A 23,679-nucleotide genomic window follows, 5' to 3' on the forward strand; every position below is an offset into this window, starting at 1 on the left:
GAACAATCATGCAAAATAAACATAAATTCTGAGAAAGCTATTGCTGGGTCAACAGTAAGTGCAAAGCACGCTGCTCGTGTATACGATATTCTAAAAAAAAAAATAGAGAAATCTTTTGTGTATTCTTAAAATCCAATGAGAATCAGCATCAGTAGATGTAGAAGCTGCCAGGAAATACCCAGGAGAACTTTTACAATACATTATAAAAGAAGGTGGTTATTGTGCAGACCAGGTGTTCAATACGGATGAATCCAGGTTATATTGGAAAAAAAATGCCAAAACTCACCTATATTTTGAAAAATGAAAAATCGACTCCTGGATTCAAAGTTTCCAAAGATAGAATTACTCTACTGTTTTGTAGTAATACATCAGGTGATTACATGACAAAACCAATGTTTATTAGCCGATCCTCAAATCATCATGCTATGAAAGAACTCTACAAGTCCACTCTACTGTTTATTGGTGGGCCAACAAAAAGACATGGGTTACAGCTAGCATGTTTGAAAATTGGTTTTTCAAGTGTTTTATACCTTAATGTAGAAAGTTACACAAAGAAAAAGAATATCGACTTCGCAATTCTATTAATTTTAGATAACACACCAGGCCACCCAACAAATTTAAGCCATTCGAATATTAAAATAACATTTTTGTCACTTAATACTACTTCATTTATTCAACCACTTGAACAAGGAATAATATCAACATTTAAATCATATTATATTTGTCAAACATTCCAATTAATTTTGGAAAAAATGGAATCTAATCCAAACATGCACTGCCTCAAGAGTGGAAAGAGTTTTCAATATTGAATTGTGTGAAAATTATTTCTCTGTCCATTAAGGAATTACAATGCTTTACGCTGAATGCTTGCTGGAAAAGAAAAAAAAATGGTCTGAAGCCATTCTGGAACAAAATTTCGCACCTCCAGTGGATGCCGAGCTAAGTCATATAATAAACATCGCCCACGTTTTTGGTGGAGAGGACTTTTGCGATAGGGTTGAAAACAAAATCAGTGAATTAATTGATAGTGAAACATTTAAATGAGGAGGAATTGGTACAATTAATAGATGCCGTCAAACCAAATTGCGGGGAAAGTTCTGCCGAAGATTCTGATTGTGATGAATCTCGTAAGGAATTCAGTTTAAAGAAATTAGCAGAAGGATTGGACATAGCAAGAAAGTTAAGAAGTTATTTTATGGATAATGATCCCTCAATGGAGTGCTCAGAAAAATTCACGAGACAGTTGGATATTTGTTTAGCTCCATATTATGAACAAAATAAAAAATTGCAGAATAGTGGTAAACAAGGTCTTATTACTGACCTCTTGATAACTAAACCAGCCAAAGTATGCAATGAGAATTATACAAATGATGTCCAAGAGATTTCAAGTGATGATGAGGTCTGGTCAACTGTAAGTAAAGAACATCTACAAAATGTTATTTTTGAAGACAGTGGTGACGATTAAAATATGCACTTTATTTTATTTTGCCTAAACATTTGTGCAATGAAGTTTACACACAATTTGTAATTTTTATAATTTTATACTATATATTTGTTACCTGAATTAAATAAAAATATGTTTTTGTTGGATATGTCATTGTTGTTTATATAATTAAAAAAAAAAAAAAATTTCGGAACATAACCCTACTATTTTATGTGATCTGAGTCTCGCTTAACGCGATTTATATAATGCAGCATTTCTATGGAACCTAACATCCGTGTTATACGAAGATTACCTGTACATTATGCTGTTTATTAATGCCAAAGTGTGTGATTAGGAGTTTATTGGTGCAAAGACAGCAAAGGAAACTCTGTGCAAAACCAAAGGTTACAGCAGTAATCAAGTTAATAAAGTGATAAATGAGAAAATATCATGTTATGCATAAATTCAAAAAAATAAAAATAATAATAATAATAAAATAAAAAAAAAGTAAAGCAAACCAGTATTTACACATAACTAGAATATATATGTGATCAGATTTGCTTCTATAAATTAATTATTTTTTAAAAGTTAAAAACTTCATGCAGTTTGTTCAAGTCTGATAACATCTGCTTGAGGGTATATGGCTCTGCCAGATTAGTAAAAAAATTTATTCCTTTCTTGAATGAAGTATTGGCACTCCACCAGAACATTACGAATGGTGAGACACATGTTGCATTGTTCACACATAGGTGGGTCATCAGCGCTCAGTAAATATGAATGTGTAAGATGACTGTGACCTATTCAGAACCTAGCAAGCAACTCTCTCTCTCTCTTCTGTTTCTGCATTGTCTAGACTGCCAAGTGCTCAATTTCAGGATTCATCTCGCGTAGTTTATTTGTCAGTGTTTCCCAGCATGATGACTGCAACTGAGTTATTAGATTTAAATTATAAACTGTTTGTAGTCTGTATATTAACAAATTGTACATAGAAAAATTATCAGCTGATCTAGCAGCTGAATTGTCTGTCTCATTTCCCTCAATTCCAATGTGGCTGGGAATCCAGCACAGCTGAATATCAAAATTACGAGGGTGGTCTGAAAAGTTTTCGGCCTCAACCATAGATGGCAACACTATTCGCAAATTTTTTTTTTCTAAGTTGGTACATCTGTCATAAGCATCCATGTGAAATTACAAGTCATTCTATCAAGTATTTTGTTTTACACAGCTGTCTGAAGCAAAAGTGTTGGCTATCCCTTGAAATGGGTGAAATTGAGTATTGTGCAGTTATAAAATTCTTTGTAAAAGAAAGTTTAATGCCATAAGAAATTCATTTGAAGTTCATAAAAGTTCATGGGCATGCTTCTCCTTCATTTTCAACAATTAAGAAATGCACTGTCGAGTTTAAACTTGGCCGTACCAGCCTTGAAAATGATCCACGTGAAGGACGCCCAAAGAGTGTAACAACACCAGAAATCGTTGATCAAGTGCACGATATGGTATTGGATGACCGGCGAGTCAAAGTATGTGAAATTGCTAAGACTATAGGCATTTCAAAAGAATGTGTAAAGTATATTTTGCATGAAGAATTGCAAATGAAAAAGCCTTGCACAAGATGGGTGCCATGCTTGCTCAGCAGATCAAACACGCACTCGCATGAAAATCTTTGAACAATGCTTGGAGCATTTTAAGAAGAATAAAACTGATTTTTCATCGATTTATTACTGCGGATGAAACTTGGATTCACTATTATACACCAGAATCCAAACAGCAGTCAAAACAGTGGACAGAAGCAGGTTGGTTGTTCAGTGCCAAAGAAGACAAAGTCAGTTTCATCTGCAGGAAAGGTCATAGCATTGGTGTTTTGGAATACTAAAGGCATTTTGTTATTAATTTTCTTGAAAAGGGTACAAAAAATAACTGGGGAATATTATTCCGATCTTTTTAACCAGACTAGATGAAAAAATTCGTGAGAAACAACTCAGTTTGCAGAAGAAAAAATCATCATTCACCAGGACAATGCACCTGCCTACAAAGGTGTTTTGGCAATGGGAAAATTATGGGATTTGCTCTATGAATTGTTGGAACATCCACCCTATTCCCCAGATTTGTCTCCCTCTGACTTTTATCTCTTCCCAAAACTAAAACTCTTTCTTGCTGATCAGCATTTTTCTTTGAATCAAGAGGTGATTGCAACTGTAGAGGAGTAATTTGCAGATCTTACTGAGAACCACTACAGGGGCAGGATAATGGCACAGAAGCATCGCTGGAATAAATGTATTAGCCTTAAGGGAGATTATGTTGAAAAATAAAAATAATTTTGAAATTATAAATTTGTTTTTTCATTGTTAGGCTGAGAACTTTTCAGACCACACTCGTAATAACGTTTAATTTGTACAGCAGTTGTAGAACCTTGCAAGCACTGGATGTGTAATGTGCATAGGAGACAAGATGGGCTCAGTGAGTCTGTATAAACCATAGACTTTTTGGTAGTGGTTTCTTTTATATACACTAGCTCAAGCTGAATTCCATGCAACTCTGCTGCCTGATTACTGCAATGAACTGAGAATTAATTGGATGTGATAAAAATTTGTTCTGTAAGAGAAATACTTAGTCATGAGAAGAGCATTTACATCAGCACTGACTAATAAATCTTTGTTGTTGAGTGAAAATTTTTAATTTTGTTTATGAAGTGTTGTGCCAACCGATCTGGGTAGTGGCCCTTCCCTTAATGCATAGCATTATACATGTCCTCAATGAGATGTGCTGTACATTATGGGAGACACTAAGACGAGATGAGAGCTTGCTCCACCTTTACCATGAGTTGCCTCAGTCCTGAAGATACTTCAGGCGCAAACTTTGTTTGCTTACACTTGGATAAAGGATTGAACTAAATTTACTATATTCTAACCAAGTGGGAAAAAACTTCCAACATCTTTCTCTAAATCCAAAGTAATTTAATAATAAGGTGAGACACCTTTTGGCAACTCGTATCGGTAAATATGGCTTCTCCATTACACCACCTCTGGTCTGGCTCCCACTGATGAGACCTCAATAAAGGTTGAAACTGGTCTGGATAATGGCCCTTCCCTTAATGCATAGAATTATACATGTCTGCAAGGAGATGTGTTTTGAATTATGGGAGACGCTAAGTCAAGTGATGAAAGCTTGGTCCACCTTTATCAGAGTTGCTTCAGTCCTGAAGAGATACATCAGGCACAAACTTTGTTTGCTTACACTTGGATAAAGGATTGAACTAAATTTATTATAGTCTAACCAAGCGGGAAAAACTTCCAACATCTTTCTCTAGTGACTATGTTGAACTGAGCAATGCCCCAGCCGACATTAAAATCAGTCATGTTATACCACCATTTTAATTTGGTTGAATCCAATACCAATAAAAAATCCAATAATAATCCAATTTGGTCACCTTAATTTATAAAATGATTTAACAGATCCCTTTCCATTAATTCAAAACAGGAAGATGGTCTAGCTCCAGTACTTTTTAACTTAGCTTTGGATACATTATTTGACTGTTGCTAATCTAAAGACACTAACAAACAATTCAGTGCAGATTATTGCATGTGGCATTAAAATCATGTCAAGAATTAAATAGGAAGCAGAGTTGCTCGGAAAGAAGTCAGTGGACATCCCCATGGGAAAATGTGCATCATGCCAAGTCGTGTTTGTAGTTGGTATAAATTGGAGGAATATGATGCTCCCAAGTCAGTGCAACTATGTCAAGGTGAAATGACGTGAGAAGGGAATTGACGGAGTTTGAAAGAGGCATTGTGATAGCATGCTGTGTTGAAGGCCTATCTGTTTGGCAGATTGTTGACAAATTGGACCATCCCAGGTCGACAGTCAGTTGGTCGTCCACCGCAGGTAGCACTTTTACAAGTGCTACCTACAGTAGACAATCAACGACAATCACCAAATGTGACATAAGATGCTACGAAGGATAATATGTAAAATCTGCCATTCATCGGCCAACGCACTGAATGTGAAGTTCTGGCATTGACTGGAACACGAATCTGCACAACATTCAGAACCAAGGCTTGGATTTCCATGGTTGGATCACAGTTTGCAATCCCCACATTACCCAAACCAACAAACTGTGTCATCTTCAGTGGTGCAAAGACTCCACTGAGTGCGTAACCCCAACTATGAAATTCGGAGGTTGCGGTGTCATGGTATGATCCTGTTCGGCCTCAGATCTTTGTGGTGCCATGAACGTTGAACTCAGATATCCGAACATTATGTACAATGCAATTCTTCCTACTTTGTGGTGTTTCTATGGAACTGACCATTGTCTCTTTCAGCAAGACAGTGCACTGTCACAAGGCTACTGCTGCTATAACTGAGTGGATTGTGGACATCACATTTGGCTTCCACAGAGCCCTGATCCCAACCCTATTTAACATCTGTTGGATGTGAAATGGAGTTTCGGGTGAGGTGCAGGGGCATCTGCATCACAACAGTCCAGGACTTACTTACTTACAAGAAGAATGGTCCAAAATTCACATTGATTACTATTGTACAGTTGTGGAAAATGTGCATGTCCTGTAGGATTGCTGTGCTATTAGTGAAAGATGGTCCTACATCTTATTAAGGTGGATACTGCGGCTGTTTGTTCCTCACACTGTGGTATCCATTGACTTCTTTCCAAGCATTGTATTTGGAAGTAGAAAAATCAGCACAAGAGATAGGACTAAAAATTAATCAACAAAAACTCAAATAATGATCAATACCAGGCAGAATCAGCTAACTGATACATGTGTGAAAATTGGGAACCTTGAAATTGAAAAAGTGAAATATAATTTAAATATTTTGGCGCAATGATCACTAGCCAGCTAAATGAAATGATGGAAGTGCAGAATCCAATAAAGAGAGGTAATCATGCTTTCTGTTTTTTCTCTCTCTCTCATGTGTGCTCAGTTCCAGTGATATGCATTGGAAGACTGAAGTAAAAATATATAAACCGATAATTCATTCATTTGTTACCTATTGATGTGAAACCTGGATATTTGTGCCAAGGGTTTGATTTCAGCTTTTGAAAGGAAAATTCTTGGAAAAATACTTGTACCAGTGAATAATAATGGACTTTGGAGAATCAGATACAATCATAAGTTTTATCAACTGTAAAGAACCACAATATCCAGTGTAATCAAGTTCAGAAAGTTTCAGTGGGTAGGACATGTTTTTTGTATGGAAAATGACAGTATTCTTATGAAGACAATCAATAGTAAAATTATCAGTAAAAGACCAACGGGTCGAGGCAACAAATCCAGAAAGCCAAGGCTTGATTTGAATTTGTAGAGCTAGAAGAAGTATACATTTAGAAATCAGAAAAAAGAATATCTCAGTGATGACAGGAAGAAAGAGAAATACAGTAATCTACCATTTGCCTAACCTTCAAAATAATGATCCTTCAATTAATCAACTCTTGTGTGTCAACTGACTTTTGGTAAAGTACAATGTCATTGTACTCGACTTATCTAATCTTCTGTTATAATTGCCTTTCCACTACAGTCAGATAAATAGTTGATTACTGTAAAAGACAGTTAAAATTTGGTAACACTGCACATGTATTTATTACTGATTATTACAATGATTGGGATAAGCCACTATGCTCTATTTAGAGCATAGTGGCTTAATGCTGGAGAACCTTTGATATGATATTGAAATACAATTTAAATTTTTTCATCGGTCATTTTAAAAGTCTCTCTTAAGCTGACATATGATACAAGCTCTGCATCTCTCATCCTCCCCCCCTTTTTTTTTTGTATTTATACTGCTAATGGTAACTGAGATTTGCTTTATTTATGTTGTTCTCTTTGTAGATATAGTTTTTCCCTTAACAAGGAACTAGACATGAATTAATGGAACTAGTTCTCAATAATTAATGTAACTTATTAATAATTATTAATATAAATAACTAATAAATCTCAAATTTCTCAAGCGCTGTACCTCATTCAGTTTCAGTTAAGATACCTGGTTGGAAAGACTCTAGTTTAAATCCTGTCTACAGTGCAAAAAACCTTTATTGGAGCCTTTCTACTAAAGATGTGATAGTCAGTCTTATACAGAGGTAGCAGGATTTTTCCTCCCAGAAACTTGGGTTTGTCATCCTACAGCCAGGCACACTATCTAAATGAACAGATGCAGTTTACACACAATAATATATATTTAGGTTAAAGACTAACCACTTTATCCTAAAATTATAGTTCTGGAAAGCAATCTGTGTAGGTTGTGGCTTTAAGGGCTTGTAAGTAGATTAGAGTAGATTATCATCATCTCACTTTTATATGAAAGAATATTCATCTAGTCAAAAAGTATTCTCACAGAAAAAAAAAATCATTAGATTTGATTCACAATATTGATAACTTTATTTTTAGCACAATTTTAGCTGACTTTATAGCATATTCAAGAGAGGTTAATTATAAAAAGTGTGTCATCATCACATGTGGCAATCATTAATCCACTGTTAATGGTTGTGGTGATAAGAAGTAGAAATAAGTAAACTATGAGGGTTGAACAGAACAAATTTTGAGTGTTTTTTTTTTAAGGCCTCTAAGAAAGCTTGATAGGGGAACCTTTCTCTATTTTTTATTACATATCTTTATCTTTATGCTATCATATACATAAAACATTAATGAAAGAAATCTTTTGGAAACCAATTGGGCATACAGCTTGTAATAGAGCTAGAATTTCTACACTAAGAAATTAAAATAAAGCGGCCATATAAATAAGCATATAGATAAAAAAAAAAATTAAATAAGATTAACATCATATTAATATTAATACATTTTTAGATCGCAAAGCATCTAATGCCAGTATTGATAGCTTCCGAAAGAAAACAACAGATTATAATTCCTTGGGTCGTAGAGGATCACTTGAAAGAAGAAGTGGAACAGAAAAGAGGCATAGCTGGTCTCATGATGATTCTGGTACAAGTTTAGACAATTTCAGACCTGTAACCCTGACTGTAAATAGTTTCTTTAAACAGGTGGGATACTTTTCACTAAATTTCTATTATATAATATTTATTATCAGGTTATTTTTTTAAAGAGAACTTTTATTAAACTGAATGCTAAATTAGAAAACTTAAGTTTGTTTTATCTGCAAGAAAAAAGAAAAGAGAATACATAATAAAATAAATATACCATCTTTTAGTTTGCTTTGTGACTTTATATACTTAGAGTTCTGTTTTTATATAAACCTACTTCTAGTGAGAAAAGTTGCTTATAATGCAAACCACACTATCGATATGGATATTGCTATGCATTGTCAGAAGGGTCACTACTACCCAGACCAATTTTCACCTTTACCAAGGTCTAATCTTTGGGATCCACACCCCAAAAAGGTTAAATTAATGCAGAATTAACGTAAGTAAAATTTACTTTGTAATCAAGTGGGGAAAAATGAAACAACTTTCTGTAACTATATATGATCAAGAGTATTTTAATAATATGGTGATATACCTTATTATTAAAATAATAATAATGTGATAAACATATATTTTACACCATGGACCGAGGAAATTATTGGAGAAGAACAATGTGGCTTTAAGAAAGGAAGATCCTGTACAGATTCCACATTTACACTGAAACAAATTATAAAAAAAAGAATAGAATTTAAACTGCCAACGTATATGGCCTTCTTAGATTATGAGAAAGCATATGATTAAATCAACAGAACAAAATTAATCACTATACTTTATGAATTGAAAGCTCCACCTCAAACCACAAAAGCAATAACAAATATAATGGAAGAAAGCTATATTAAAATTAAAATTAATAATGAAACAACCGAAAAATTAAAACCAATAGAGGTCTTATTCAATTAAGTGGATTATCACCAATAATCTTTATTTTATATATATATATATATATATATGTGGAAAAAATTTCAAGAGAATGGAGGAAAAACAAAATCATAGGAATTAAAATAGGAAATAAAAAGTTAGCCAGGCTTTTGTATCCGACGATCAAGTTATTTTCGCTGAAAATGAAGACCAATTGCAGAAAAATCTACACGTATTGAACAAAACAATGAAACAGTATGAAACAGTATGAAAATCTCAATAAAATGAAATCAATAGCATTTCACGGTAAAGAAATTAAAAGATGCAAACTAGTCATCCACAACGAAGTAATAGAACAAGTGAACAAATTTAAATATCTAGGAAATTACATAAGCCCCAATGGAGAAATTGCCATTGCATATAAAAAGCAAAAATTTCTAGCAGTCACTGGAACTTTATATAGACATTTCGGTAAACAGATGTCTAGAATAATTATATAAAACTATATAAAATAATAGCAAACCAATTCTGAAATATGGTAGTGAAACATGGACTTGGGGAGAACAAGATAAAAGACAAGCAGAAGCTGCAAAAATGAAGTTCCTTGCAAGATAAGAAATGAAGAAATAAGAAAACACTTCTCCATAATTAACATAACAGAAGACATCACAAACTATAGAAAGAACTGGAAAAACCACATAGAAAGAATGAATGAGGACAGATGACCAAATATTGCTTGGAAATGTAAACCAAAAGGACACCTTTCAAGAGACCCAGGAGGAGATGGAGCAGAAGACTTTTTAAACCCTTGAAAATGTTACAGGCAAACAAATATGGGAAGCCAAGAAGAAGAAGAAACTGATATACAGTAATCCCTCAATTAATGCTTCCTCAATTTGTGCATTTTCAATTAGTGCATCATTTTTTTTCGATACCCAAATTCAATTAGTGTGCCTATATACATACATCTTAAAAATAAATGTTGTAGATTTAAAAAATTTTCAATCTATACATTTTTTATGGCTAACTATTTTAAAAAATCACTCACAGGATGAAATAATTTACTTACCAATTTGAAACATTTTACATACTTATTTTTTAATGGCATACTACACTATTTCCATGTATGCAATGTTCCAAATTTACTGCCAAAATTTATGTCATCTGCTTTACATAGCATTTTGCTGATCATATCTCGTGCAATTGTTTTCCATACTTTTTTATTTTAAATTATTTTCTTAACCTTTAATCCTGAGTAAAAGAATTAGTGAGCAAAAAACAGAAGTGTGAAAATGATTCGAAAAGTTATCTGATTGGAAGAAAAATTTGAAATAATAAAGAAAAATGAACAAGGCAAAGATAGGACAAGAACACAAAAATGGGTGAATCAACTGCTGAATACAAAGAGAAAGGTAAGGCTGCTTGAAGTTCATCATGTATGCACTCGAAATTAAAGTATTATAATGATTGTATTAGAGAGACTTCTTTTTACATGGATCGAAGATTGTAACCAAAAATGGATCCCGCTAAACACTGGCCTTATTAAATCAAAAGCATTGTACCTTTGTAACCTGGAAAGAAAGTGCTATCAATGATGGAAAAGAAGAAGAATTCCACGTTAGTGCTGGGTGATTTGAGGGTTTGAAAAAGAGAAATAGCCTAAAATAACCAGTGATTAGAACATAATGTTCTAATCACAGGTGAAACTGCAAGTGCAGATGAGATATCCAGAGATTTTGAAGAAAATTGTGTAAGGGGACTATTGTGATCAACAAATATTTAATGTCGATGAAACCCCTTTTTTTGGAAGTGAATGCCTTCCAAGACTTTTCTAACCAAATCAGAGACTCTCAGCCTGGTTATAAAGTCGCAAAGTCGAATAAAATTACTGCTAGCAATATGCGAGCTATTTGGAAGCACATTCTTCCACATTGTGCAAATGATTTTAGAGGCTTTTCAAATGAATCTAAGTTGAGTGATTCCGACCTGCTAAATTTAGATGCACAGCCTGAAGATCCTGAAGAATATAAAGAAAATTTAATCACTGACAAGCCCAAAGAGGTTTCACAGAAACAATCTGAAAATAGTTTTCATACAATCGAAGTTTTTTAGCAGCAATGCTTAGAGACTGACCCCGGTGAAGAGAGAACCAGTAAAATTTGCAGAAGAGGCAATAGGGCCATAGCATCAGTTGCATGAAAAAAAGAAACAGAATGCCCACCAAACTTCTTAATAATTCTTTGTTAAGAAGCAGAATAATAAATTTATATTCTGAATATGTTTTATTATAAGTGGAGGTTTCTGTGGTTTAGAAGTTCACATGGTATATTCCGGTAATTAGACCATATTTTTTAATAAGCTATATAAAACACAGTGAATTAATGAAAGACCCTACAAGTTTCGTAAGTCGTTTGACTTACATCTTCAGGGGTAAAAGGTAACTTAAAGTTTAAAACACAAAGAAAAGAGAAATTATTAGTAATAGTTCATGCTATACAGTTGTAGCCATCTGACTATTCATAAAATTAAAAATCAGAATGCAGATTCAAAGCAGTGCTGAAATTTAAACAATGCTGGATGATGCCACGTTCTGTTGTTCACGTTCATAATGTCCGAGGTCTGACTGAGGTATATTTTTTATTAAAGCTGACCAAACTTAGTGGAGAATTAATCCTTGATTTTTATTGCATTGTGTTGGTATTTTAAGCCTGTTTGCAGCTTCTTTAAATTTTCTTATGTAACAGTTTTTTTCTATGTACGACATATTTGTTTTCTGCCAGAGTACATTGTGATCGGTGGAAGTGGTATGGAAAGCTAAACCTGATTTGTGTTCTCTTCTGTTTTGCACATCCTTTTGGTGTTCGTTCATGCAAATTTCCCCAGATTCACTATTACTAATAATTTCTCTTTTCTTTGTGTTTTAAACTTTAAGTTACCTTTTTCCCTGAAGATATAAGTCAAACGACTTACGAAACTTGTCGGGTCTTTTATTAATTCATTGTGTTTTATATAGCTTATTAAAAAATGTGGTCCAATTACCGGAATATACCATGTTTTATTGTCTTTCAGCTTCATGGTTTTCCTTTAACTAGGCCCTGAGACATACCCTAATTCCTTTATAAAAAAAAATTAAGGGTCAGAAAAGAAATCTGAGGAACGAATTATACATTTTCCCATAGGTTATTATATTCGATTAATGCGCCTGTTTTAAAGACGCATTAATCGAGGGATTGCTGTACTTTTTTTTTTTTTTTTTTTTTGCTACTTGTTTATGGAAAATGTGACTTCTCCTTTTATTCAAGTTTGTTATTTTTCTGAGTCTGCTTCCCACTAATGAGATCTCAATAAAGATGAAAACAGGTCTGGATAATGACCCTTTCATAATGCATAATAGTATACATATCTGTATGGAAATGTGCTTTATATTATGGAATACTGAGGGAATTGATGTGAAGGCTTAAACAGGAATATAATTTCTTGTCAAGTATAATTTTTTTGTAATTAAGTGAAAAAACTTTCTGTGACTCATGTTTCATCTCTAAAATCATTCACCTCTTCTACTGAAGCGTCAGTGATTGCTTTGATTTATATCTGCTTCTGTACAAGACAGAAGTTTTTTTTTTTCCACTGAATCCAGTGATCTGTATCCTTGACATGGTCTGCTACCCCTGAGGGATGGTAATGGACTTAGTTCCTGTGTTCCTCCAGGTGGATATTCACTGCTCTTCCTGTTTGTCCAAAGCAGGATGGTTTGCAGGAACAAGAGATGCAGTAGACCCCAGGATGGTCTAGGTGATAGAGAGGATATTTTGGTGAGTGGATCCTTTTCTATTTACAGAAAACCTACCCACACTGGAAGGTACATCAGTCATCTAATCACATCACCATTCCTCCTAGCAATATTGACAGTTGCTAAAAAAGAGACTAATATTGTCGGAGCCATTGGCTCCGACCATATTAGTCTCTCCCCAGATATCAATCACATCTGGAACACTTTTTTTAGCAAAGGCTTTCCCTTTCACAAAATCAACAAAACTCTTTCTCATTCCCCTGGCTTAATACTCCTCTCCAAAATTCAGAATACAAAACATTCATTGATATTCCATATATCCAGGGTACCTCAGAAAAAATTTCGTGTTCTGAAAAAGTATAGCATGCAAACCTCCTTCAAGCCACACCGTAAATTGGCTACCCTTATCTGTTCACCAAAAGATTGTTACGTCTTCATCTACTCTTGTTTTTTTTTTTTATTTTATTTTATTTCTATCTTTAGTTTTATATCTTAAGGTTACGTGTACCAGAAGTTAGCTTCCGTCAAATTTATTTATTTTAGATCGACTGCGCCAGTCGGTAACTAGTTCCTGATACTTAAGCTTACTCTACTGACCATCTTGACAATATTATTTAGCATTGAGAACACGTGGTGTGCAGTCGCAGCTCCCCTCTTTATCTTACATCAAATGGTTCCCCCCTCCCCCACTTACACAGGTTCGAAATTTTTTATACGTGGTAAGTCAGTCTCAAACAACAGAACATACAAACTTTGATTTAAAATAATGCATTTTAATACAACTAAAAATCATATTTGTTTTTTGCGTTGTTTTCGCCAGGGAACCAGGGCGAACAGCGAAAAGTCAGCTACTGGAACAAATCTGAAAACAAACCCCAACTCAACATCACCAGAGTTAAAGATCGGTACTATCAACGTAAGAAGCCTGAATGGCAAAGAAATGGAGCTAGCTGAGGAATTAGATAAGTACCAGATCGACGTAATAGGGGTGACTGAAACAAAAAAGACCAAAACTGGTGAGATCTTTCTGAGCAATAAATACAAAATGTTATATTCAGGCAATAACAATCAAGGAAAAGAAGGAGTAGCCATAGTATTCAACACAAAATACGAGGCTAATCTTCTTGAATGGCAGTCAGTCTCAAGTAGAGTAATGTGGGCAAATATGAGAATGGGGAACTGGACAATGAGACTTATTTATGCCTATGGTCCCACAGAAGGTTCTACTAAGGTAGAAGTGGAGGAATTTTTTGAGGCTTTAGAAAAAGCAACTGACACAATGAAAAAGGAAAAGTTGGTCCTTGTTGGGGATCTAAATAGTACAGTAGGAAATGATTGTGAGACATACAAAAATATTTTGGGAAAATTTGGAGAAAAGAGCAAAGCTAATAATAATGGCAAATATCTGTTGGATTTCTGCTCAGGACATGGACTGGTTATTACTAACACCATGTTCCAACATAAAAATGTGCACAAATTCACATGGAGAGAAGAGGCTAGGAATAAGAAAAGTCTCATTGACTATGTTATTGTTGATAGTGATGTTTTCTCCTTGGTGCAGGACACCAGAGTGTACAGAGGATTTGAAATTGGAAGTGATCACTATTTAGTCTTGAGCAGGATAAAATTGAATTTCATATTGAAAAGAATAACATGTAAGAAAGTTTTAAAGCGAATAAAAGTTGAGCAGCTCTCAGATGTAAACTGTAGACTAAAATACAGAAATATTATTGAAAAGAAAATGAAAGAGTTTGAGAACAGGAATCAAACCTTGGAGATTCAGTGGCAAACTCTGAAGGAAACATTGATTGATTCTGCCAGAGAGGCATGTGGTGAGGTTGTGTGCAAAGATAAAAAAATCAGAACTCCCTGGTGGACACAGGAAGTTAAAGAGGCAGTGAAGGAAAAGAAGAAAGCATATCAAAAGTTCCTGGCAAATAAGTCAGCTTTTACTCTTACAGAATATAGAGATAAATGTAAGAAAGCTAAACAGTGTGTAAAACTAGCTAAACAAAAGTCATGGGAGGACTTTGGCAAGAATATAGAAAATAAATATCAAGAAGGTGGCAAAATATTCTGGAGGTTGTTGAAGAAGCTTAGGAATGGAGGAAAGAGTGCTGTAAAAGGAATTAGAGATGATAAAGGTGAAATGAAAACAGGAGAAAAAGATATCCTTGAAGTATGGAGTAATTACTTTGAAAAACTGCTAAATGAAACAAGCAGTGATGACAGCACAGTGATAAAAAACACTGACCAGGCATGCAGTCAGGAATACATATCTATACTTGAAGTAGAAAAAGCCATCAAAGGCTTGAAATGTGGAAAGGCAGCAGGAGTAGATGATATTCCACCAGAAATGCTGAAGTATGGTGGTATAAGAGTCTTACAGTGGCTGCACTGCATAGTTCAGAAAGCCTGGACAGAGGGACGAATTTCCGATGATTGGAGTAGAGCTCTCATAGTACCCATATATAAAAAGGGAAATAAAACTGAATGTGAGAATTACAGAGGTATTTCCCTACTGAGTGTTCCTGGCAAGATCTATGCAAGTATACTTGAGAAACGGTTGAGAAGAATTGTGGAAGAAAGGCTTGGTGAAGAACAAGCTGGATTCAGGCCAAATAGAGGCTGTCAGGATCAGATCTTCACTTTACGACAAATAGTCGAGAAAGCATGGGAATATAACAAAGATCTGTATTTAAGTTTTGTCGATTTGGAAAAGGCATATGACAAGGTGCCAAGAGAGAAGCTATTCAATACGCTGCAGTTATATGGTGTCAATGGGGCATTATATCAAGCAATACTTAGTCTTTATTTGAGTTGTGAGTCAGCAGTTAGAATTGAAGGAAGTACAGGAAGATGGTTTAATGTTAAATCTGGTGTGAGACAAGGATGTACATTATCCCCTCGGTTATTCATTATCTATATGGATCACATTATGAAGGAATATGGTATTAAACCTGATATCAAAATTGGAGATGTTAATGTCAGCTCTTTGCTTTATGCGGATGATGTTATACTTCTAAATAAATCCGCTACAAGTCTGCAAGATTCTCTGACTAAATTGAATAGCTGTTGTAATAGATATGGTATGAAGGTCAGCAATAAAAAGACAAAAACAATGAAAATAGGCAGAATCATTGAAAATGTCAACTGTGTTGTGAATGGAGAACCTGTGGAACAAGTAAAACATTTCAGCTACTTAGGCACAATTTTTACTGAAGATGGTAAACTAAATATAGAAATAGACAACAGAATCAGCAAAGCTGGTATGGTGGGAAGTCAATTGAATAAATTCATATGGAATAAGAAAGAAATTAGTCGGAACACTAAATTAGCTGTATACAAGACTGTGTTCAAACCAATTTTAACTTATGGATCTGAGAGGTGGGTCAGAAGTAAAACACTTGACCAAAGACTAGAGACCGCAGATATGAGAGTCCTGAGAAAGATTAGAGGCGTGAACAGATGGCATCAATGGCAATATCATATTAAAAATGAGGATATTAGGAAAGAACTTGACATTGTCAGCATCCAGGAATGCGTTAGCAGAGCTAATCTCAGATGGTATGGTCACTTAAATAGAATGGGAGAGGAAAGATTAGCAAAACAAGTGTTCTCTGCCAGGTTGGCAGGAAAACGACCCAGAGGAAGACCAAGATATAGGTGGATTGATACGGTACAAAGTGCCTTAGACGATAGAAATATAAGATCTGATAATGTTGGAGTCTTGACAAGTAACAGACTGATTTGGAGGAAAATTGTAGATAGGAAGTTAGTAATGATGTAATTTTTTCATGTAGTACTGTCATATCCTGTACACCCCTTGAGGGTACATGGCAGGAATTTGATGATGATGATGATGATAAAAATCATATACAGGAAATCATGTAATAATAATATAAAAGAAATAAACTCATGCACAAATACTCATGCAACTGCAGTAAGCTCACTCAATCCCTCTCACATACTTCTTAGTATACAGGCTCATACAATTACATTCCAGGAGCATCAGGTAATCAATCTTATTTCCTTGGTTTGTGTTAAGATTAAATGATACTCCAGTGGTTATGCAAGCTTTGGCAATACAAAGTTAACTAGATTACACATATGTTCACTTAATTTTATCAATTACTAATTTTGTTAAAAAAACTCCTTGCTATAAATCTTATACAAGTCACAGGCTTAATGTACAGAGCAGTGCCTTCACTCATTGTATCTCATATAATAAATCATCTCTTAACTGTCCCACTATAGTTTCACTCGATCACAAAATTACAAATTATAACAGGAAGGTCCTCTCGAGACGATCAGTCCAAAAATGGATCTTCTAGTTGGGTCGAGCAAGGCTATGCTTAAAGTTCTACTCCTTTTTGCTTTCTCTGGTTTTACAGCACCTGATATATATATAGGGTAAAAGATATGCACCTTACCGGCTATTTTTCTTAGTGAAATGGTTCCTTTGTTTTAGTTCTGGTCTTTCCTCGGACGTAGCAAGATTGCCTTGTTGCTCCGCTGTCTATCTCCATTCATTCTTTTTGAAGGAAGTGGCTCCTTCACTATCATCACATTGGCAGCAGACTCACCAATGGCCCTGTCTGCTGGTTTCCTGCTGTTCTGTTGGATGTCCTGTACACATTCCTCAGCCCTCACGGCCTTCGAACTGTAACACAGAAAAATGCAGAAACAAGAGAGCGTTTGAAGTGCGCACCACTCCTTATAGCTCAATGGCAAGCGCCCTCACTTTCTGTCTACCTCACTCACTTAGCCGTCTTTGATTCATCAGATAACGATGAGGTCGTATCCTTTTCTCAGCAACTTTCTCGATGGAACTGTTACTGCAGGGGTTACCGGATGACTTTTTGGGTTTTCTGCTGTGTCATGGACTATTGCATAATGATCAAATCTTCCGCTGATTGGTTAACATAATTTTCCCTGTACTGGGTATGATTCTAAAACAGTATTTGGATTACACTACAAGAATATTATCAATTAAGGTTAATATACCTTTCAATTACAAGTTATTTATTACCTCTCTGCCTCTGCTCTTGAGAGTTTAAGCATGTCTTTATGTTAAGATGCTATTTTCTCATGTTGTGTCTGAAACAAATGGCTGACTTATAGTTATTTCCGACACAACAAGATCCTTTCTTCAAGATCCAAACCAGCATCTTTCAAATTTTTCTGAGCACAACCAACAGTAAAAAATGCATTTTAGTGTTGTGACCCAACAACATGCTCTCTCTCTCTCTCTCTCTCTCACACACACACACACACACACACACACACAGTAATACGTAATACCAGAAGATCTCAGGAAAAGTTGAAAGCTCCAAGCACTTCACCACCTTCCAAAAATAAGTTTAACATCTTTGGCAATGATGGAGCCCCTTATCTTATCCAAAAAAAAAAAAAAGCTGAGAAGTGAAAAGTGTAGTATCTGTTCTTATTAGCTTAACGTGTGATACTGGCAATTTTGTACCCAAGATAGACTGCTGTATGGAAAGTAGTGAAATGCAAGTTTCACATACAAGGGTGGTCTGAAATGTTCTCAGCCTAATAATGAAAAAAACGAATTTATAATTTCAAAATTATTTTTATTTATCAACATAATCTCCCTTAAGAATAATACATTTATTCCAGTGATGCTCCAGCACCATTATCCCATCCCTGTAGTGGTTCTCAGCAAGATCTGCAAAATTCCCCTTTACAGCTGCAATCACCTCTTGATTCAAAGAAAAATGCTGACCAGCAAGGAAGAGTTTTAATTTGGGGAAGAGATAGAACTCAGAAGGAGCCAAATCTGGGGATTAGGGTGGATGTTCCAACAATTCATAGTACAGATCCCTTAATTTTCCCATTGCCAAAACATCTTTGTGTGCAGGTACATTGTCCTGATGAAAGATGATTTTTTCTTCTGCAAACCGGGTCTTTTCTCACGAATTTTTTCATTTAGTCTGGTTAAAAGATGGGAATAATATTCCCCGGTTATTGTTTTATCCTTTTCAAGATAATTAATAAACAAAATGCCTTTAGCATCCCAAAACACCGATGCCATGACCTTTCCTGCTGATGGAACTGACTTTGTCTTCTTTGGTACTGAACAGCCGGCTTCTGTCCATTGTTTTGACTGCTGTTTGGATTCTGGTGTGTAATGGTGAATCCAAGTTTCATCCATAGTAATAAATCAATGCATTGTTAAAATGTTAAAATTGTTAAAATGCTCCAAGCACTGTTCAGAGATTTTCATGCAAGCGCATTTTTGATCTGCTGTGATCAAGCACATCACCCATCTTGCAGAAAGCTTTTTCATTTGCAATTCTTCATGCAAAATATATCCTACATGTTCTTTTGAAATGCCTATAGTCTCAGCAATTTCACGCACTTTGACTCGCTGGTTATCCAATATCAATGATTTCTGGTGTTGTTACACTTTTTGGACATCCTTCATGTGGATCATCTTCAAGGCTGGTATGGCCACATTTCAACTCTGCAGCCCATTTCTTAATTGTCGAAAACGAAGGAGAAGATTGTCCATAAACTTTTATGAACTTCGAATGAATTTCTTTTGTGCATCCTTCTTTCACAAAGAATTTTATAACTGCATGATACTCAATTTTATCCATTTCGAGGAATATAGACAACACTTTTGTTTCAGGCAGCTGTTTAAAACAAACTACTTGATAGAATGACTTGCAATTTCACATTGATGCTTATGTCAGATATACCAACTTCAAAAAAAAAAAAAAATCTTGTGACTATAGTTTGCCATCTATGTCGAGGCCGAGAACTTGTTAGACCGCTCTCGTAATAGTACCTGTGCTTACTACATATAACAACAGAAGAATTCATTTTATAGGTATAATTAGCAAAACATAGTTTTGCTTGTTATACCTATTATTTTGGAAAATGAATAAAAATATCTCTGTATAGTGATAAATATCCTTCCTCAACAGACACTATACCGCAGATTCAAGAAAAACAAGCAGCATTATTGTATCACTAAATCAGAGACAATTAGAGTATGTACTATATGTAGCTACAATTAGTATAAATTGGAGAAAATTAGAATGAAAACAACATAGAATAATGAAAAAACAAATCTCCTCCACAGATTACTTTGTCTTGCTTGCCTGCATGCAATGTGGTGTCTGTGGGAGGAGATTTGTTTCATTATTCAATGTTGTTTTCATTCTAATTTTCTCCAATTATGTTTTCCAAAATAATGGAAAACACAATATCTAATTAAATGAATTATGATAATTATGAAAAACAAATCTCCTCCCATGGACACCATACTGCATATAGGCAAGCATGACAAAGTTTTATAATAGTGGCAAACTCAGTATCTAATTAAATGAAGCATCCTAACAATGTATTTCAAATTTTCAATTTTCAGAAAAGGCATGGTGTCATATCCATTCCTAAAGCAGTCATTGGTTACAGAAACTAATTTATGTAAAGCAAATAATAAATATATATATTTACACACACTCACAGTTGACCCTTGAACAGCATAGGGTTAGGGGCACTGATCCCTGCATTGTTTGAAAATTCACATATAACTTTTGACTCCCCAAAATCTTAATTACTAATAGCCTGCTGTTGACCAGATGCCTTACCGATAACATAAACAGGCAATTAACAGATATTTTATATGGTTTGTTATTAAAAAAAAAAAGTTATTAAAGAAAATCATAAGGAAGTGAAAATACATTTACAGTACTGTACTGTGTATTTATCAATACTGTCGATACTGTAAGTTGGTCATCTGTTTGCAAGATGAATCGCATGTCTGTCAGTACCTACATTAATATTGTCTTATGTGATACAAAACATTGTAGATGTTATATCTATTACTAATATTAGACATCAAAAATGAAAAGATAATGTGAATAATATGTATAGCCTAGCCTTTATACTAATGAATGAATCATTATGAAATATTTATTTTATGCTAATTAATTAATTTAAGTAATTAACTAATTAATAATAGTTAATTTTATGCAGTTATGATTTAATACTGCATCTTTACATTTGTTTACATTTCACTTGACTGCAAATGACTATGTATCATCTGTCAATGTTTGTGTGCATAAGTTTTGATAAATTTCAACTTTTTATACTAGATTTGTGTATACATTATTGTAGTAAATGATAAAATAGACTAGTATCTACATATATTTTATGCATTCATGACATACCTAACTTTTTCTTAATTTTTTTCTATATTTCTAGCTATGTAGTTTGTGTACGAGTTTTTTTAAATTGTTGCATATCTCCAAAAAATGTTCCAATATATTTATTCAAAAACATGTATAAGTGAACCTATGCAGTTCAAACCCACATTTTTCAAGGATTAATTGTGTGTGTGTGTATATATATATATATACTAGGGGGCTCTGGTGCCTATGGTGCCCAACCCCCTCGAGTTCCGGGCTGGTCGGCCGGTTCTCTATGAACCTCGCTTTAATTATTCAAAATCACGAAATGAAAATAAAATATTTACTATATAATCAGTCATGACATGCGTGTTATGCTAATTTCAGTAATGAATACTAACACATTCTGTTCTAATGGTCGACAATGAGTTTGTAATCCTGAAACAATAAAATTGTTGTCTCATGAAGGCAAACACATTGTTGGACGTTTCAAAACAATGAAGACGTGACATAAAAACGTGACAAATTTCGTTTCAAATTTCGGCTTATCATTAAGCCTTCGGCTTTTTGGGTTATCGGCTTAACAAATTGTTGTCTCATGAAGGCAAACACATTGTTGGACATTTCAACACATGACATAAAAATGTTTCAAATTTTGGCTTATCTTTTTATATATATATCCAAATAACAATATATATATATATATATATATATTGTTATTTGGATAGTTGATTGCCAGGAGATGGTATTTGTATGTTGTATTGTTATTAGCACTGCTGAAAGATATCATTATTTTCATAATTTAGTTAATAATAATTTAATTCATAGTAGTTTTTGTTTTATATGGGTGTGCGATTGACTGAGTTAATTAGTTTTTAAGTAAACCTTGTATTTTTGTTTAAATTTGATATTGTTGGTATGAAACCAATGCATGGTAGTGCAAAGGTGGCAAAGATGTCAATGTTGGGCAAATTGCATTTATGTGATTTTGTACAGTGTGTGTGTGTGATGCAAAAGTCAAAAGATTTATGGAAGGAGAGTGAAACTGGTGAGTGAGTGTGTTGTAAGTGTTTCACGAGTGAGTGTCAGTTGGATGGACAAAGCAAGTGTTAGTAGAGTAGAAAATAGACAGTATCAGTGGTAGACTGGAAAATGTTAATGTCAGAATTATTGTTGAACGCGCAGTGGTGGAAGTTCAGGAGAATGAATTGGACCTTAATAAGGAAATAGCATGTTTTCATATCTTTCACAGTACAAAGTGCACAGTTGAAAATTACCAGAACAACAAGTGATTAGCAGGGCCAAGAAGAGAAAGAAGCAGGTGGTCCAGGGTAAGAATTGAGGTCATGTGAATAAATGAGTGAAACAACTAAGGACAAAATTTTGTATGGAAACTATAATCAGAGGGATACTTAATGAAAGTATAACAAAATCTTGTTCCTCTGGTGCAAAAATTAATGATACCTTCCAGATGCAAACACATTTACATTGTGCAACCATGCTTAGTATTGCTTAGTATAGATTTGAGTGTAGATATGTTGAGTACTTTACTAAGTTTCTACATCAAAATTTGCCAAAGGGGGGGGGAGAGAAAGTAGAGGGAGTTGCATTTATAGTTGTATATTTTTCCTTTTCATGTAAAATAATCCCTTTGTACTGTAAATTTATATAATTCGGGTAGTGGTGTGTGGGTGGGGAATGAGACTATTAAGTCAAGTATCTCAGTAAATGCATTAAATGTGAAATTAATAACATGATCATATTGTAGAAGTTTAATGAAATTATTATATTTTGTTTAGACTTAAGTCACAATAGTTAAAGAATTACTTTAAAAAGAATTCCTCTTTAAAAAGTAATGTGGTGCATTACTGACATGGTATCCTGCTACTCAGTATTGATAGCATACTAATAATCTCTGCTGCCAGTTATTGATAATTAGTCTGACAGCTCATGATTAATGAACAGCAGTGAATAGTCTTAGTATATGACAGTTATTAAACAAATAGATATCTTGATAGTTGATGTTTTGTTTTGTCTTTTAAATAAAAAAAAAAAAAAAAATTATTTCCAGGAAGGAGATAGACTTCGAGATGAAGATTTATACAAATTTCTCATGGACCTGAAACGTCCATCTTCTTTGTTGAAGAGACTAAAGTGCATACCAGGTAAATAGCAAATATGATTATATAAGATATTATTTATTCTTTTTACTCATTTATTTTATTTTATATCACTCCAACACAGAGTTCCTGAGGTCTAGCAAACAATTGCTCTGTGCTGTGTAGGTTGGCGTCAAGAGCACAGTAATGTGTTGATATTCCTCTTGAAGAGCTGCAGGTTGTAGTCTTTAAGAAATACTTCATGGGGAAAGATGACTGTGAACTGAGTATGCAGTTCAACTACTGCTGCTGCTCATAGCATATTGGATGATGGTTCTGCTGAACATTGAACATGAAAATATCTGTAGAAATTAACTATGTATGAGATTGCAGCTTAAGAA

The 23,679-nt window shown here is 34.3% G+C and overlaps 1 protein-coding gene across 1 annotated transcript in view; it reads left to right on the forward strand.

Moving 5' to 3' along the window:
* Nucleotides 1-23,679, forward strand: part of Zir (dedicator of cytokinesis) — a 667,641-nt gene that overhangs the window by 138,429 nt on the left and 505,533 nt on the right. The window contains exons 12-13 of the mRNA XM_090407837.1: nucleotides 8,236-8,429; nucleotides 23,251-23,344. Coding sequence (XP_090263963.1) covers nucleotides 8,236-8,429; nucleotides 23,251-23,344 — 288 coding nt within the window. The remainder of the gene's footprint in view (nucleotides 1-8,235; nucleotides 8,430-23,250; nucleotides 23,345-23,679) is intronic.

The sequence above is a fragment of the Typopeltis vanoorti genome, chromosome 18, assembly GCF_054136105.1.
Source record: "Typopeltis vanoorti isolate ZY-2024b chromosome 18, IOZ_Tvanoo_1.0, whole genome shotgun sequence".
Classification (NCBI taxonomy): Eukaryota; Metazoa; Arthropoda; class Arachnida; order Uropygi; family Thelyphonidae; genus Typopeltis; species Typopeltis vanoorti.